This window comes from Nicrophorus vespilloides, unplaced genomic scaffold, assembly GCF_001412225.1.
Source record: "Nicrophorus vespilloides isolate i.1.1-1 unplaced genomic scaffold, Nicve_v1.0, whole genome shotgun sequence".
Classification (NCBI taxonomy): Eukaryota; Metazoa; Arthropoda; class Insecta; order Coleoptera; family Silphidae; genus Nicrophorus; species Nicrophorus vespilloides.
In genome coordinates, this window is record NW_017100010.1 from 41,805 (window position 1) to 56,660 (window position 14,856).

A 14,856-nucleotide genomic window follows, 5' to 3' on the forward strand; every position below is an offset into this window, starting at 1 on the left:
ATAAATTCCTCTGTATTTACAAATACAACCAACGAATACAAAATATATGTTTTTGTTTTTTTTTTCACCTTTTCAACGAAAAGTGATTCTATGTACACAATTACGGAAATAATAGAACAACAAGACTAAAGACAAAACAAAAATTGAAAATGTAAATTTAAAACAAAACAAATGTAAAAAAAAGGAAGACTAGGTTAAATAAGGCTAGTTAGTTCTTAATATTTTGGCTTCTCAAAGTGGTTACGTTTAGTGCAGGTAAGCTTTTCTTTTTGGTGAATAACTGTGTTACGATTACATTACGCTCTTTAGCAATCAACTTGTTTATATTATACTATTCTCTCAATATTTTTTTTGTAATTGTTGGATTTGTAACGTTTTGCTACGCTAATCTATTGGAACCTCAATCAATGATTTCGGAGGCGGCTTCTAAACAATTAGACGGCTTGACGTCAATCAACTTTGACAGATTAAGATGGATAACTGGGAGCGTGAGAGAGGAGACAGGACAAGTTTACTTTATAATAACGGGAAGAAGGAAAAGGATTGGGATTGATGGGTGAGTTTTCTTTTCGTTTTGCTTCCGTCAGAATATCTCTGATTCTGTTATTATTACCTTTGTTTTTCGAAAAACGCCACACCACCACCCAAAGTCGCGCCTCAACCTATAAAAGAGAACAAGAAAAACAGAGAGACGTTAGGAATTCCCGGCTCTGAAGCTTGGTAGAGGATGCGGCTATCTCCGAATGAAATGAGCGATGAACGATTTCAGTTTGCGTGCATATCATTCCCCGGGTTTCTTACACTCAGAGTCCAACGAAGTGGCCAGATCCTCCGGGTTGGTGACGGGTAGAGAACAGGCAAAGTTCCTGCAGACGTAGGCAGCAGGTTTTCCTTGGATCGGATGAAGCTTGGCCAGGGATTCGTGCCTGGCGTAGAGGAGTCCGCCGCGTCCTTGTGGGCCGTCGGCCATCGCCAGGATGCGGCCTGGTATGAACCGGGTTCTTACCACGTCCAGAAGGGCTTGCGTTTCGTTGGCGTCCGTCTCTCCGGCGATGAAGACCTAAGTTGCGGATGGACGAAGCAGAGAAAAAGAAAAAGTCCGACAATGATACAAGTGTTTTAATGGGGATCGAGTGTGTTTATACTTGGGTAGGTGTCGAATGGTAGAGCATTAAGGCCGAGGTCATCTCGGGCAGAGCGAGCGGAATTTTCAGCAGCCGCTCGGAAAAGGAGGACAACGTCTTCTCGGCCTTCTGCCGCAGATCCTGCCTGTCCATGTAGGCGGCCAGCCTAATTAGGTTGTGCACGGAGACGGAATTCCCGCAGGGCTCGGCGCCGTCTTGATCTGAAACACGGAGAGCAAAAGCATGCCGTTCAGGTTAGCTCATCTTCCCGAAATACACCGACGAAGAAATTGCCAAGAATTCCCAAGAGCCCAAAACACCTCGGATTCTAATAAATATGTAACCATTGTACCATCTATACTAAAGTACAATCTATCAAATACTTTTCAATAATTATTTAAATTATATTTACATAACATCTAACCTAGTACATTAACACCTAATAAAAGCTTTATATTTCTATGAAAGATTAACCTAGTTGTAAACTTTGCTAATCCATTCTTTTTTTTTTGCTACAGAAAACATTTGTCCATTAGGTGGCTCGAATTAGATTTGCAAAATCTGCAGGACGCGAAGCGCCGGGAAAGTAGGAGAGAACACGAGAAAACACTCTCCTCTTCCTCCGAATCTCTTCAGGCAAAAGTCCGATCGCCCGAGACGAACACAAATTCCATTTCAAGATCCCCGACAATAATGTAACGTCGCATAATGGAAATGAAAACTACTCGAGATGATTGGATTTGCTGCCACTGCGCGTTCCTCTCACACCACCCGAAGTGTGGTGAGCGGGAGAGGGTGGGTTTTCACCGCGCGTCAGATTTCTTGCATCTTCGGTGTGCACACGCAGCGGCGTTCGTTCTTGTTGCTGCTGCAAATTAGCATTTTCCCGTTCCCCGAGAGCAGCGCAACTTTAATGAAGGAAGAGAAAGCGCAAAAAGAGAAGAAAAATAAGTAAATAGAAACACCGAACAAAGCCAAACAAAACAAGAAGGAGCGCGCCCGACGAACGATAAAATATTGTAATTCGATGCAAAACCTACTCACCGCCACTCTGGCATTTTGCACTGAAGGGGGTAGAAGGAAGTAATTTGATAAATTACGAGCGGGATGGAATGATTTAGAGTTAATCACTTTAGGAATTTGCAGAAGAATGCCGTCATTAGATTACAAGCTTATTCATCTCGCATAATCGCAAGGATTACACAAGTGCTATTTTACGCAATCAATTATTGTGTTTACAATAGACTCGTACAATTAATTGAAACTTATACATTTGCCACATTTATAGATTTAAATTTTAGTTTTCAACAAGCTGAAGAAAACTGGAAATAAATTAAAGTCAATTTTTCGTGGCGGCCTTGGAACAACAATAATTTGATAGACATGTGTCATAGCGGAGACTGAAATTAACCGAAAGAGTAATTAAAGAACAACAAAGTCAGAGGTTCTCTACCCATTTTCCATTACGTTTTCAGGTCATACCGAAACTCTGTATTCTTGTTTCTATCTCTCGCCTCGTGCGCGAAACGATGGTTTAAAAATTATGTTTTCCAGAAGGGGTTGTTTCATGTTTTTCTCTCTCTCTCGTTTTCCCTTTCATCCGAAAGAGCTGTCCGTCATCGAAGCTCGGATGAAATTACATCGCCGCCACTGAAAGCTTCAATTTCCTCCGGCAAACTGCTGAAACTCTCAAACCCCCTTTCGGCCGCCGCCTCCGACAGGAAAAAAAAAGGATAAAATAAAAGGAAAGAAATAACTAAAAAAAAGGGGGGATCTGAAGGGAGACAATTCGGCGTGTGACCAAAGCCTCTGGACTCCCTTTATATACGTATATATATATATATATACAAGAAGAAAGCTCAAAGATAAGCCCAAACAATGGTGTGCACTTTGTACAAGAGAAAGCACTGAGCAAAAAACCAAAAGAAAAAACGATGTACGGTAGAGAGGAAAAAAGGTATCGTCCATAATGCAAGAGGGTAAATCGATTTCTATAAATCCTTGTATATCGATAACAGAAGAACGAGTTACAGCAACAAACAAGGAAAAATGAAGAAGAGTAGGGAAAATCGTTAAAGCAGCAGAAAATGTCGTCGCGTAAATTAATATTTACAGAACGTAAATCAATTTCCGAATACAAAAAAAAAAACGCCGTTTGATTCCGATCCGCGGAATAAATCACGAGACGTTTGCGTGCATGCTCGAACATCAAAGCGAACGTCTTTAACATTGTCTCTTTCCGGGAATAGCGTGCACAATCTAGGTCTTCACCATCTACCCAAAAAGGTCAACAAATATAGTCAGTCTTAAGTTAACGTTTAGTTAATTGAAAAGCGTTAGGTTTTTGCTGTATGTAGTGGATCGGGGATAAGGATTTACGCGAACTTTTGTTGTCGGTAAAAGTAAACTTCTGGAATGATTTAGTAACTCGCAGAGTTTGTGCACATGCAATGGGATGAGATGAGGTGGTGGTGGAAGAGGAAAATAGGAGCGCACGTGCCGAAAATAGTACCGAACATTAAGCAGTCGCAGAACGCGAAACGAGATCCATCAGAAGAAACAAACAACATACAAAACAAAAAAAATAGGTGGAATGGTGAACAATGCACCACAATGCGGTGTTTGTGTTATTATTCTGGAACAGGAAAGATCAAAAGGTATTTACAAGTGGAGTTCGCCTTTGCGGCGGGAATTCCGGGGCGAATATCAAATGAAATCACACTTAATTATGCATCGCGCGGCGAACTTTATTTCCGGACTCTGCGGGAGGTAGACGAGAGGAGACCCATGAAAATTTCAGGCGAGAACGAATTATGAATGGGAATCTAACCTTTATTTTTACCTTTCCTGCTTACTAAACCGTGCATCGCAAGGACTAATAACATTTCTCTTTTTGATATTCATTAGGACAATGGATACAATACCGCACTCTGGAGGATACAACCCTAGTTTGATACCTCCAATACCACTCGTAACTCCAATTTCTTGGCTACTAGAAAGAACTACAGTTCTACTTTCTGCGAATGTCACGAAAACAATAAAAAATATATATGACCTACATAGTAAGAATCCTAGCAGGATATCCAAAACATACAAATAATACTAAAGATAAGCTTTAGAAGATTAATTGAAAATATCAATAATTAGATTTAAATTTAAAGATGTTGATTTAGTAATTGATGCATATTTAATGAATATAAGTGTTTAATGATGATCGCTTTTATAGCAAATTGTAAGTTTATATTATTTTGGAATACCGATAATAAATAAAGGATCAATCCGATTCGAAACGCTGCAAAGATATATAATTAGACTTCCAAGTAGAAGTGCATACTGCGGAATGTCTAAATTGAGATCATTCATTCATGTTACTAACTTATTCAGAATTGATTTATATCACAATAAATCAAATGATCAAAGCATAAATTAATATAATTAGACAATTATGAATTTATATGACATAATTTGAAAGTGATTTCAATAGAAAATAATTTATATTTGTATCAACGTAAACGTCATATGGAATACGACTTGTTACTTGACAAGTATATACTCGTTTAATTCATGAAAGATTGGAATAGAATTCATCTCTTTCCAGGTCGATGGAGGACGACGTAGAGAAGAGATCAATGAAATCCAGGCAAACTGCATTTTTAACTCACGAATTATGACTCTTGTCCACTCGACACGTAACATTCTTTTTTTTTGTTCCATATTAATTAAATCCGAGTTTGGAGAGATTGTGAAGAGAGAGAGAGATAGACTCGTAAAGTTGATTAATTTTTAAACGCATCGGCGCGGAAAACGAATGAATCCCGTTGTCTCCATAGCTGCATAAGATGCGATATTAAAGCCGTAATTAATCGTTGGCATTTCGTGCGCTCACATGTGTTCACCAAAGCCACCCACCAAACCACCCCTAGCTTATTACTAATTTCACGAAAGCCGTTTTACTGCAGCACATGACCGCAAAACATTAAATCTGCTACGTTATGTTATTTTCTTATTGCAAAACATTGTTTCTCTGTGTGTGTATGTTCGAAATCGTAAAAAAATGCGAAATTAATCGCTTTGTGAGTTTCAAAACAATAATGGTAGAACGTAGAAATGTTAGTACTCTATAAAATTATTTACGAATTAGATTGACAGCCACAATGTTTTCATCCATATTTTAGTAGCAATCTTGGGTAAATTCTATTTGATGCGTTGCTATAATCAATATATTACTATCTTATAAAGCGCATATGCACTTTAAACTGATAATCCGTGAGTTCCCGAAACTACTCACCCTTTGCACAACCAAAACTTATAGTTAAATTAAATCCTTAATCTGCTTACAATAATGGCTATACTAATTAATAATTACTTTGCAAGTATAGAATATTGAGTATGTTTCAACAGAATAGTTTTATAACTAACCTTCTTTGTCCCTTACAATGATGGTGCTGTCATTGGGAGATGTGGTGAAGTACCCGTAGTTCTTTGGATCCCAGAAGAGAAGATCTTGTTTCTCCTGCAAAGCTTCCGCCCATTGAAGCCACGAGCTGTCTAAAGTCGCCTCGTACAAATCGAGCAAACCGCGAATCAAGAAAGCGTAATCATCCAAAAATCCTTGTATAGGCGCGTCTCTAAATCATTAAAATAAAAACCTATAGAATAATTAACTTAAACTAAACAACTTTAACATACGTCTGTGAAACGTTTCCATCGTCTCCCAAGTAGCAACACCTCAGCAAGCTGCCGTTATCCATGTACAAATTCTTCTTGATAAACTTGGCAGAAAGAACAGCACGTTCAGTGTAATCGGATTTCTTGAGAGCGAATCCGGCTTTGGCGAAAGCGCCCATCATCAAGCCGTTCCAGGATGTGACGATTTTGGTGTCGGTCTGCGGTTTCGGTCTGGAGGATCGCTCGACGTACAGAATCTCGTTGCATTTAGCTAAGAGTTTCTTGAGATCATCGACGGACATCTCGAAATGCTCTGCGGTCTCCTCGTATGTGCCGAAACAGCACAACACGTTCTTGTGGATCAATTCACCGTGGGGATCGTAACGCGCTTCAACGTTTCCACCCTCCTTCACGGCGAAATGGTAACAGTAAACCTCAAACTCCTTGTCGTCTTTAAGCAACTCTCTGATTTCGTCGTACTCCCATACGCAGAACGCGCCTTCCTGCTTCTTCTCAGCCTGTTCGGTGGGATAAGAATCAGCATCTTCGGCCCCGTAGAATCCGCCTTCCACGTGACCCAAATCGCGGTTAACGTATTTCAGGATATCATCAACGATCTCCTCGTAGAATTTATCCTTAGTGCAGACGTAAGCGTCGATGTAGGAGACGACGAGCTGCGCTTGATCGTAAAGCATCTTTTCGAAGTGAGGCACGTGCCATTTACCGTCCACGGAGTATCTGGCGAATCCGCAATTCACGTGATCGTGTATACCGCCATAAGCCATCTTCTTCAGCGTATGCAGACACATGTCCAGAGCGATTTTACCTTCTTCTGTTTTTCTGTTTTTGCCGTACAAGTGAAAAAGGAAGTTAAAGATGGTGGGTTGCGGAAATTTGGGCGCTTCGGAGAAACCTCCGCTGACTTCCTCGTAGAACTGGCACAGCTGCTTCATGCACTTCCTCCACGCCTCCTCCCCGGGAACTGAAGACGAGTTCGTGAATTTGATGTTCGCTAGACGCTGCATCTCCAAGACGCCTTTGCGCGCTGCAAATTCATTTAAAACGTAACATCAAAAGATTCATATTTGAATCGATTTAGGTTTACCTTCGATGTACAGAGTGCTGTGCTTCTCGTTCCATTGCTTCGCGATCATTTGCAGCAGAGACATGAAGCCCAATCTGCCGTATTTATCCTCCGGTGGAAAATACGTTCCTCCGTAAAGCGGTTCCAAATTCGGCGTTAGAAAGACGGACATTGGCCAACCGCCTCCGCCTGACGTCTTCTGCACGTAAGACATGTAAATCCTGTCTACATCAGGACGCTCCTCTCTGTCCACTTTGATGCTGACGAAATGCTGATTCAATATTTTCGCCACTTCCTCAGACTCGAACGATTCCCTCTCCATGACATGACACCTAAGAATTAACATTCCATAATTTACCAATCATTGTTTTCAGTTTAATTTATGGATCATACCAATGACAAGTGGAATATCCAACTGACAAGAAGATGACTTTGTTCTCTTTTTTAGCCTTATCGAAGGCCTCCTCGCTCCATGGATACCAATCAACTGGGTTGTTGGCATGCTGCAGAAGGTATGGAGATCTCTCATGCACCAACCGGTTGGTCTTGTTTCCACTGGTAGAAGCTGCAGAAGCCATCTCTCTACTGGCTACACTCCCAACAAGTAGATGCGTAGTATCCAAACACAATCTACAAATTAACAGATTAATTAATAATCTTGGCACATGGACAGCAATTTCAAAGTGGTTCTGACCTGTTTCGGTGTGCTATCAGGCTGTTGCCTTGGTGCGTCAAGTTGCGCCTCTGAATTAGTTTGCTGGAATTGTTGTTGTTGTTGTGTGTACTAATACAAGTCAGAGCCAGTATATGTCGCCTGTTGAGGATGTGGAACTGGTTTAGCAGTTGAGATTTGATGACGACACTCGCGGAAAACATCTCATCGGTAAACCGCCAACGGCATAATCCCGTTTCCCACCCCGAAACCAAAAACCTCTCCACACAGCTGAACTATTTCCTCCTGCGACGTGAAAGTTGTGTCATTTTCGCCGGCCTTGCTTGTCTCTCCTGCGAGCAACGTCAATCCTGCATTCAAATATTTCCAACTAGATGGAGCTTACATTCAAATTTAATTACTTCTGATAATGTGTTAATCTTGCATTATGAAAATTGTAACTTGATTATCAACTACAATATAATCGTATACTACTATTAATTAAGATTTATATAAAATTTGAATAGTTTAACTTAAATTGAAGGTAATGTGTGTATTTATATTAGAATACTTAAAATAGTTTGGAAAGGAAGATATATATTTGGGTGAAATATAAGTGTTTGTATTTAAAGTATTTGTTTTATTCAATTTTTAATGTGTAATAACTTTCACTAAATCCATTTGGAATCCTCGCACTTAGTAAACACTGAAAAAAAGAACAAAACTGTAAATATTTTGCAAAATTATAGAGTGTTAAAACATAGAATCCTCCCAGAAAAGGCGGGGCTTAAACATAAGCCACGCCTTTTTCTCTTGAGAGTTTCTGTTGCCTTACAAATACATCTGAACGCAATAAAGTGCGACCAGAACGAGATTGCAGATATCATCGCTCTACGAGTCATCGTAGCACTAGTAATAGTATTAAGAAACTAATCCAGCGACTCTAAGGATGCTCGAAATCAATAGAAAAAAACGTACTGAAAAGGAACGAATCTCACCTTAAAAACACTGCACATCCTAACGACTTTCTTCCTGTGAATAATAAATAAATTGTTGCCTTACAAAACATCTAAGTATACTTATAAATACAGTATATTTAGGCAGCATTATTGCAGATATCATTACTCTTCGAGTCATCATAGCACTAGATCAGATTTTAGACACCGATTCAGCGACTCTAACGATGCTCGTGCACTTAAAACTAGTATAAACAATCTTACTTACTAACTTTACTGAAAAGATGTTTTTAAAGAAGGGTAGTTTGAAAGAGAAATCGCGATTCTTTTTAGAAAAGTCAAGTTTATTTTACACCGTTGTTAAATGATGTAAAGAATTATCATACATTTAATCTTCCTCTTCTTCAGCAGCAGCAGCTCCACCACCGCCAGCGGCCTTGCGGAGGTTCCTCCTCTTAACACGGCCAGGACGGCCACCACCGAAGGGCGACTTAAGGGAGAAGTCGATGTGTTTCTGTGAGTCCAAACGGACGATGAACGATGGGATGTTCACAACTTGTTTGCGGACGCTGCAAAATTATAATAAAACATGAAATACATTCTCACAAAACAATTAGATGTTGAAATTATTAAATTTGTTTGAAATAAAATGATTGTTTCCATGTCATGAATCAGGTTTGCCACTAGTTGCAGGCAGCCTGGGATTAAACAAGGAGTTTGCTATCACCTTGCAAGATTTAAGCTTCCAATGTTGAACGCCATTAGAGCTCATGCCCAGTATGCAAGGTGTGTTCAATATACTAATTCATAACAGAAAGAAGCGTTACCTGGCCACAAGGCATTCGTTTTTTTTATATACGTGTATATAATTCCAAGACATTGAAAGCGTTCCTTTCCCAGAGACGCCCAAGTGGCCTTTTCGAATTAACGTGTTTTGCGAGCTCGATTCATTTCCAAAGACATTGCAGATGCCTCATCATCGGAGAGCATCCAAGTGGCCTATCTGAATTGACTCTGTACAAGACGTTGGAAGGTTGTTTTGACAACCTTCCAAGTGGCCTTTCGTGAATGCTTGACCTTGCAGTGCAGGACCTAATCTTTTTGTTATCAAGACTTTCGTTTTTTGAAGTCTTCAAAAGAGTTTGTATCTGATAGGACAAGAAAAGACAATTACCGGATGTGCCTTTGACGGATCAAGACGCGGGCGTGATGGATGGACTTGGCTAATCCCAATTTGAAGACCTGGGTCTGGAGACGACGTTCCAAGAAATCTTCAATTTTCAAACCCAAAACGTAATCGAGCTTCATCCTGCTCTCATCCAATACACCGATGCGGACCAAACGACGCAAAAGCGCATTACCTATTGAAAAAAAACAAATTGTACTTTAGTAAATTGCAAATGGAATGATCACAAATGGTTATAATGTATATAACAACTGTATCCATGTCATGAATCAGGTTAGCCACTATTTTCAGGCAGCCTGGGATTAAACAAGGAATTTACTATCACCTTGCAAGATTTAAGCTTCCAATGTTTAATACCATTAGAGCTCATGCCCAGTATGCAAGGTGGAGGTTATAGTAACGAATTTTCAAGATGTTTACCTTCGAACAACCTCTTGGGTTCCTTCTCTTCGAGGGTGAGCAATTCACGGGCGGCTTTACGGATCTTAGCCAAAGTGTACTTTACGCGCCAAACTTCACGCTTGTTACGGAGACCATATTCACCGATGATCTTCAATTCCTGGTCCAAACGGGCCTTCTCGTATGGACGACGAGGAGTGACGTAAGTCTTCGAACATACTGTCGGTATGCGACCGTTCACCATTTTGGCGAGATATTATCTGCAATTACAAAAACACAATTAGTAAAAAAGAAATTAATAATAGTTAAATTCACTCAATATTACAATAGTAACCTTTGAATTTAAAAAAAAATGGAGTCATCAAAAAGACGCCTCGTTGTGAAAACACAATCAGTTAATATTTTGAGCATCTTTAACTTTTCTTGAACTACTTCAACTTCTCTTAAGGAAAAGGCAAATTTGAAACAAATCTCTAGCAATATTTTGATTATAAAACGTAAATATTGAGCAAAAAACTATAAGATTTGGTAAAGTTAGGTTAATACTTACATGAACCTCGCGTGTCAAAAGTGGTAAGAGAAGGGAGATGGCGACAATTTTCTATTTATACCCGAAGACAGAGAAGGAAGATGTAACCGCGCATGCGCTCTGTCACGTAATTCCAATTGCTTTTTAAATTACATTTTAATATAAATTAAACTACAATACTTAAATAAATATCATTATATAACGTTATAAACAAAATCCTATTTACTTGCTAATACTTTAATAAACATATAAGCTGTGAATAAATCTGTTTGGATTAAGTGTGTGAGTTATGTAACCCACTCTTCTTACTCTCACATCATTACAATTCACAGATCAACGTTCCTTAGTTTTTATCATACAGGAAACTATTAAAACTTATGTAATTATCGAGTTAAGAATACTTAAAGTATTACAGGAACATTAAATTATTTAACTTATAAAAATATAGTTTGTTATGCAACCAAGATATCACTAATGACATTGATTAACCAATTTATTTACATATATTCAGTGTTAATTAAATCAATGAGCCTGCATTAGTCCTTGTTACAATTACGGTCATATTTCTGTACTCCAAATTGTTTCAAGGATAATAAACCTGGAAATTGAGAGGAAACTATTTACCATCTCGTGGATATAAAAGAAAGTTCATAGCTTATTAACTAATAGATATTAAATTTAGGTTTAGGTCTCATTAATGGGATTAAAGCATATTTCTAAATTCGCTGCGTTTAAAAAATATTTATTTTCATAATTTAATCAAATAAATTACAGATTTTTTTTTACAATTTTACAAAGAATAATAATAAAAAAAGAATACATAAGGTTCTCACAGGTCGAAGATGCACCAGATATACATATATATATAGGGAGAAAGAGAGAGTGCTTAAGTAAGTACAGTCAGTAAGTAAAAAAAAACATGTTTGTCGTCCATCTCTCGTCTTTCGAATGTCTCTGATCGCGGAAGGAGGGATGTCTGGGGGGGGGCATTTATTAAATAACGTAGTTTAAAAAAAATAAAAATTAACATCTATTGGGGAGAGTCGGGAAAGCGAAGGGTTTGAGAATTTCCTAAATATACATTAAAAAAAAATAACGAAACGTCTCTCACTCGTATCCCAGGTTGTGTTTGTGGTAGAAGAGCAAGTAGCTGAAAGTAGAATTTATTGTTAATCTATTTAGTTTGTGATTGATTTCGGTGATGATTTTTACCCTTCGGAATCCAATACTTCTTTGAGATTTGCTCTGGTGATGACGTGGTCATCGCATTTGTACCAGTAATCGCGTTGCTGCCGAACGTACGCGGTGTAATGACCGGCGTTGATGGAACTGCCCAAATGGTTGATGACGGCGAAGAGGGAGTAACGATTATCCGGAGGAATCGGGTACGAAGAGCTGGTCTTGTTGCGACTCATGAAGGGCGTCATGTCGAGCATCTCAGGAAACGAAATCGAAGTGAGGATTTTCTTCTCTTTCTGTATGAAAAAGAAAACGTTTAAACTGGACTTTGTAGGTAAATAAATCTTACTTCTTTGGAATGTTGAAAGCGTTTTAGGTGAAAACTGACGACGATCGGAAGGGTTTTCAGCGTGAGCTGCTTCGTGGACTCTTGGTAGGACTGGCAGCTCGAGCATTTGATGGAACCCAAATGTTCCGGTCGCGTGTACCTCTCCAAGCAGTCGATCAACGATGAGGGCGGTCGTCCGCCCAGACTCACCGGACCCAAATCCAACGAGAAATCCCAGGTCGGATCGATCGTCGTCGAAACGGCGCTGCGTGCCATCGGTAAATCATACGGCCACTCTCTCTCTCACACACACACACTTCTCTCATTTTGAGAATACTCACTTGCACTTCTGGCAGACCAGATCGCTCTGCAAACCTCCTGCGAAGATCTGGTCGATGATGCTCGCGCATTTCGTGATCTTCTCGGTGGTGGAGATGGTGGAATGTTGTGGAGACAGTTCTTCGCAGTGCTTGTGCAGCACGCCCAGCGTTTCGATGAAGAACTCGTGCGCGTCCTGCTGCTCGTATCCTGCCAACTGTTGAGCATGAGTCCAGATCAGATGGAGGAGTTTGTTCAGGGCCAAAGGAACACGTTGTCCTCTGTAAAATTCCTGCAATAACAACAACAATCAGCACATTTATTTCCATTGGAAACATCTTCAATAGAGACACAAACAATCTCCAGTGAGATTACTTATTTAACAGAACTATTTCTGTATATGTTGTGATTATTGTAGTTATAGCAAACCTGAAACAATCTGGAGAGTTCGCAAACTAAGCACGTGCCAGGAAGTCCATTGCATTTGTGTCTTTCGCTCAAGAAGTAGTCTCTCAGAAGTGGAGTATGCATCAACGCCTGAACTATGCAATTCATGAAGCACGTCGATCCCAAATTCAGGAGACCCCTCAACCCGATCGTCGAGTCAGGCGTGATGCAGATTCGCTTCGGATTGCAGTTCAAGAAATCGCCTCTATCCTCCTCCAAAGGTTCCCACGAAGTCCAATTCAACAATCTACAAGAAATCAGTGATAATTACTCAAGATTTTTTAACATCATTGGTTACTGCGGTTACTACCTTTTGTTACATTTAGCTGCGCTCATTTTGTTCGTCATGGCAATCTCGTCCAGTTTGGAGTCGTAGATGTAATCGTCGCACTTGGTGCAGTGCACTTGTCCGTAGGTGAGATCCATGCTGAAGCAGTGCTTCATGTCTGCCGTGTGCTCTCTGATGTGTTTGTGGCAGCCGAAGAAGACGCAGTGGAGGCACGCGTGCAGGTGAGGCCCGAGTCTTTGGCACACATGGCAAAAAGCGTTCTTAAGCTGTAACAAAACAAAAACAAACATTGAGAACAACAAATAAATCATACAATCTTAGCTTTAATCCTTTAATCTAAATTAAGATATTTACAGTTTGTAATTAAAAGTTTCAAACAATAATTTGCAAAGTTTGGATCAAAGTATGTATTTAAAAAATGTAATTGTGTTTGTTTTTATCTCATTCTTACTCAATTCTAACTAGATTTAGTTGATGTTAGTCTTAGGTAATTAGCAATTAGGGGTTTAATAGAACTAAGCGGTAGTAGTTCAAATAGAAACGGTTTACTCGTTGCCATGACTACGAGTATTGCTTATGTCAGATGGAGGTTCTTTCGCTCATTGATTTGTTTATGTTGCAATCGCTACCGGTCCAGGATCGGCCGTTACGTAACCAAGGATTATTATTGCGGGGGGAGAGGGAATCAAATCGAAGGATTCGATTGTTTTCGTTGTGTTGTTTGTTGTTGTTGTTGTTATTATTTAATTTAGCTGAGAACGGAACCTTGGTCTGTTTGGACTTCTCGTCCGTGCAGACGACGAAGATGGCGTGCACCACTCTGAAGGTGTTGATGTCGTCGCGCTTGTAGTCCTCGATGTGCTGGCAGCAGTCCTCGTCGACGATGTCCATGGTGGCTGGTGGGGGCCGCGTCCTCCGGTGCCCTTGCCGACCGCCGTTTAATTCAATCCCCCCTTTTTTTTTCTGTTGAGAGGAGAGCTCAACCACCGTGCACCGATAACACCCACATGATCAACAAATGAACGGCGACGGAGCGCACGCGTGACACACGTCACCTGTCAACTGTCACGAGCGCGCGCGACGAAGAGATTTTTTTGAATATCACTTGCAATGTTAATCACAATTAATTTATTTCTCTTCAATTAACAAAACAAGTATTTAAACATTCGTACTAATTAATGAAGATCTAATAGATTATTAATACAAGAAAAATTGACAATAAAGAAAAACAAATCATGAAACTTTTAATTCCCATTAATAGATGTCGCTGTTAAGCGCACATTTTCACTTTTTTTTTAATATTTGATAACTAATTACAGGAAAACCGTAATAACCACATATACAGAAGTAGATTCATTAGAAAGCCTACTTAATTATCTTTAATTAAAGTATTAATTCATTTTTGTGTGAAAAATAATAAAACTTGAGAATGTAGTTTTCAGATTCAATAATTAATTATAGGCAAACCGTAATAGGTACACGTTTCACAGTAGGTTCATTGGAAAGCCAATTAATTTTACTTTAATTAGAGTGTTAATGGATATTTGATGTTGATGTTGAGATGTTGAGAAAAATAATAAAATGTGAAGACTTAACATTTTCATTTTTGATAATTAATTATAACCACATATACAGAAGTAGATTCATTAGAAAGCTTACTTATTTATCTTTAATTAAAGTATTAATTCATTATTGTG

General features: G+C 39.3%; 3 protein-coding genes across 3 annotated transcripts; all 3 read right to left on the reverse strand.

The window, feature by feature from the left end:
• Positions 1-345: 345 nt before the first annotated feature.
• On the reverse strand, positions 346-7,898 carry LOC108566619 (spermatogenesis-associated protein 20). Its single transcript, XM_017926607.1, has 7 exons — positions 7,571-7,898; positions 7,270-7,506; positions 6,898-7,208; positions 5,814-6,837; positions 5,544-5,752; positions 1,146-1,345; positions 346-1,060 (listed from the first exon to the last, which is right to left on the reverse strand). The coding sequence occupies exons 1-7, from the start codon at positions 7,750-7,752 to the stop codon at positions 782-784; spliced, it is 2,442 nt and encodes an 813-aa protein (XP_017782096.1). The 5' UTR covers positions 7,753-7,898; the 3' UTR covers positions 346-781.
• A 909-nt stretch (positions 7,899-8,807) lies between these two features.
• LOC108566622 (40S ribosomal protein S9) lies at positions 8,808-10,659 on the reverse strand. The gene is made up of 4 exons (XM_017926610.1): positions 10,620-10,659; positions 10,091-10,329; positions 9,659-9,845; positions 8,808-9,053 (listed from the first exon to the last, which is right to left on the reverse strand). Exons 2-4 carry the CDS (start codon positions 10,311-10,313, stop codon positions 8,873-8,875), a joined length of 591 nt encoding a protein of 196 aa, XP_017782099.1. The 5' UTR covers positions 10,314-10,329; positions 10,620-10,659; the 3' UTR covers positions 8,808-8,872.
• Positions 10,660-11,587: 928 nt separating this feature from the next.
• Positions 11,588-14,206, reverse strand: LOC108566621 (ubiquitin carboxyl-terminal hydrolase nonstop). Its single transcript, XM_017926609.1, is given in 7 exon segments — positions 11,588-11,748; positions 11,811-12,115; positions 12,118-12,370; positions 12,447-12,715; positions 12,853-13,117; positions 13,181-13,425; positions 13,925-14,206. Coding segments are annotated over 7 exon segments (1,506 nt in total). The 5' UTR covers positions 14,051-14,206; the 3' UTR covers positions 11,588-11,705.
• Between the last annotated feature and the right edge of the window lie 650 nt (positions 14,207-14,856).

Coding starts and splice junctions, on each gene's coding strand:
- LOC108566619 (XM_017926607.1), bottom strand. CDS start 7,752: ATGTTTTCCGCGAGTGTCGTCATCAAATCTCAACTGCTAAACCAGTTC. Junction 7,507..7,570: donor CTGATAGCACACCGAAACAG/GTCAGAACCACT, acceptor GTTAATTTGTAG/ATTGTGTTTGGATACTACGC. Junction 1,061..1,145: donor ACCATTCGACACCTACCCAA/GTATAAACACAC, acceptor TCCGCAACTTAG/GTCTTCATCGCCGGAGAGAC.
- LOC108566622 (XM_017926610.1), bottom strand. CDS start 10,313: ATGGTGAACGGTCGCATACCGACAGTATGTTCGAAGACTTACGTCACT. Junction 9,846..10,090: donor ACCCAAGAGGTTGTTCGAAG/GTAAACATCTTG, acceptor TTTTTTCAATAG/GTAATGCGCTTTTGCGTCGT. Junction 9,054..9,658: donor ATCCGTCAAAGGCACATCCG/GTAATTGTCTTT, acceptor ATAATTTTGCAG/CGTCCGCAAACAAGTTGTGA.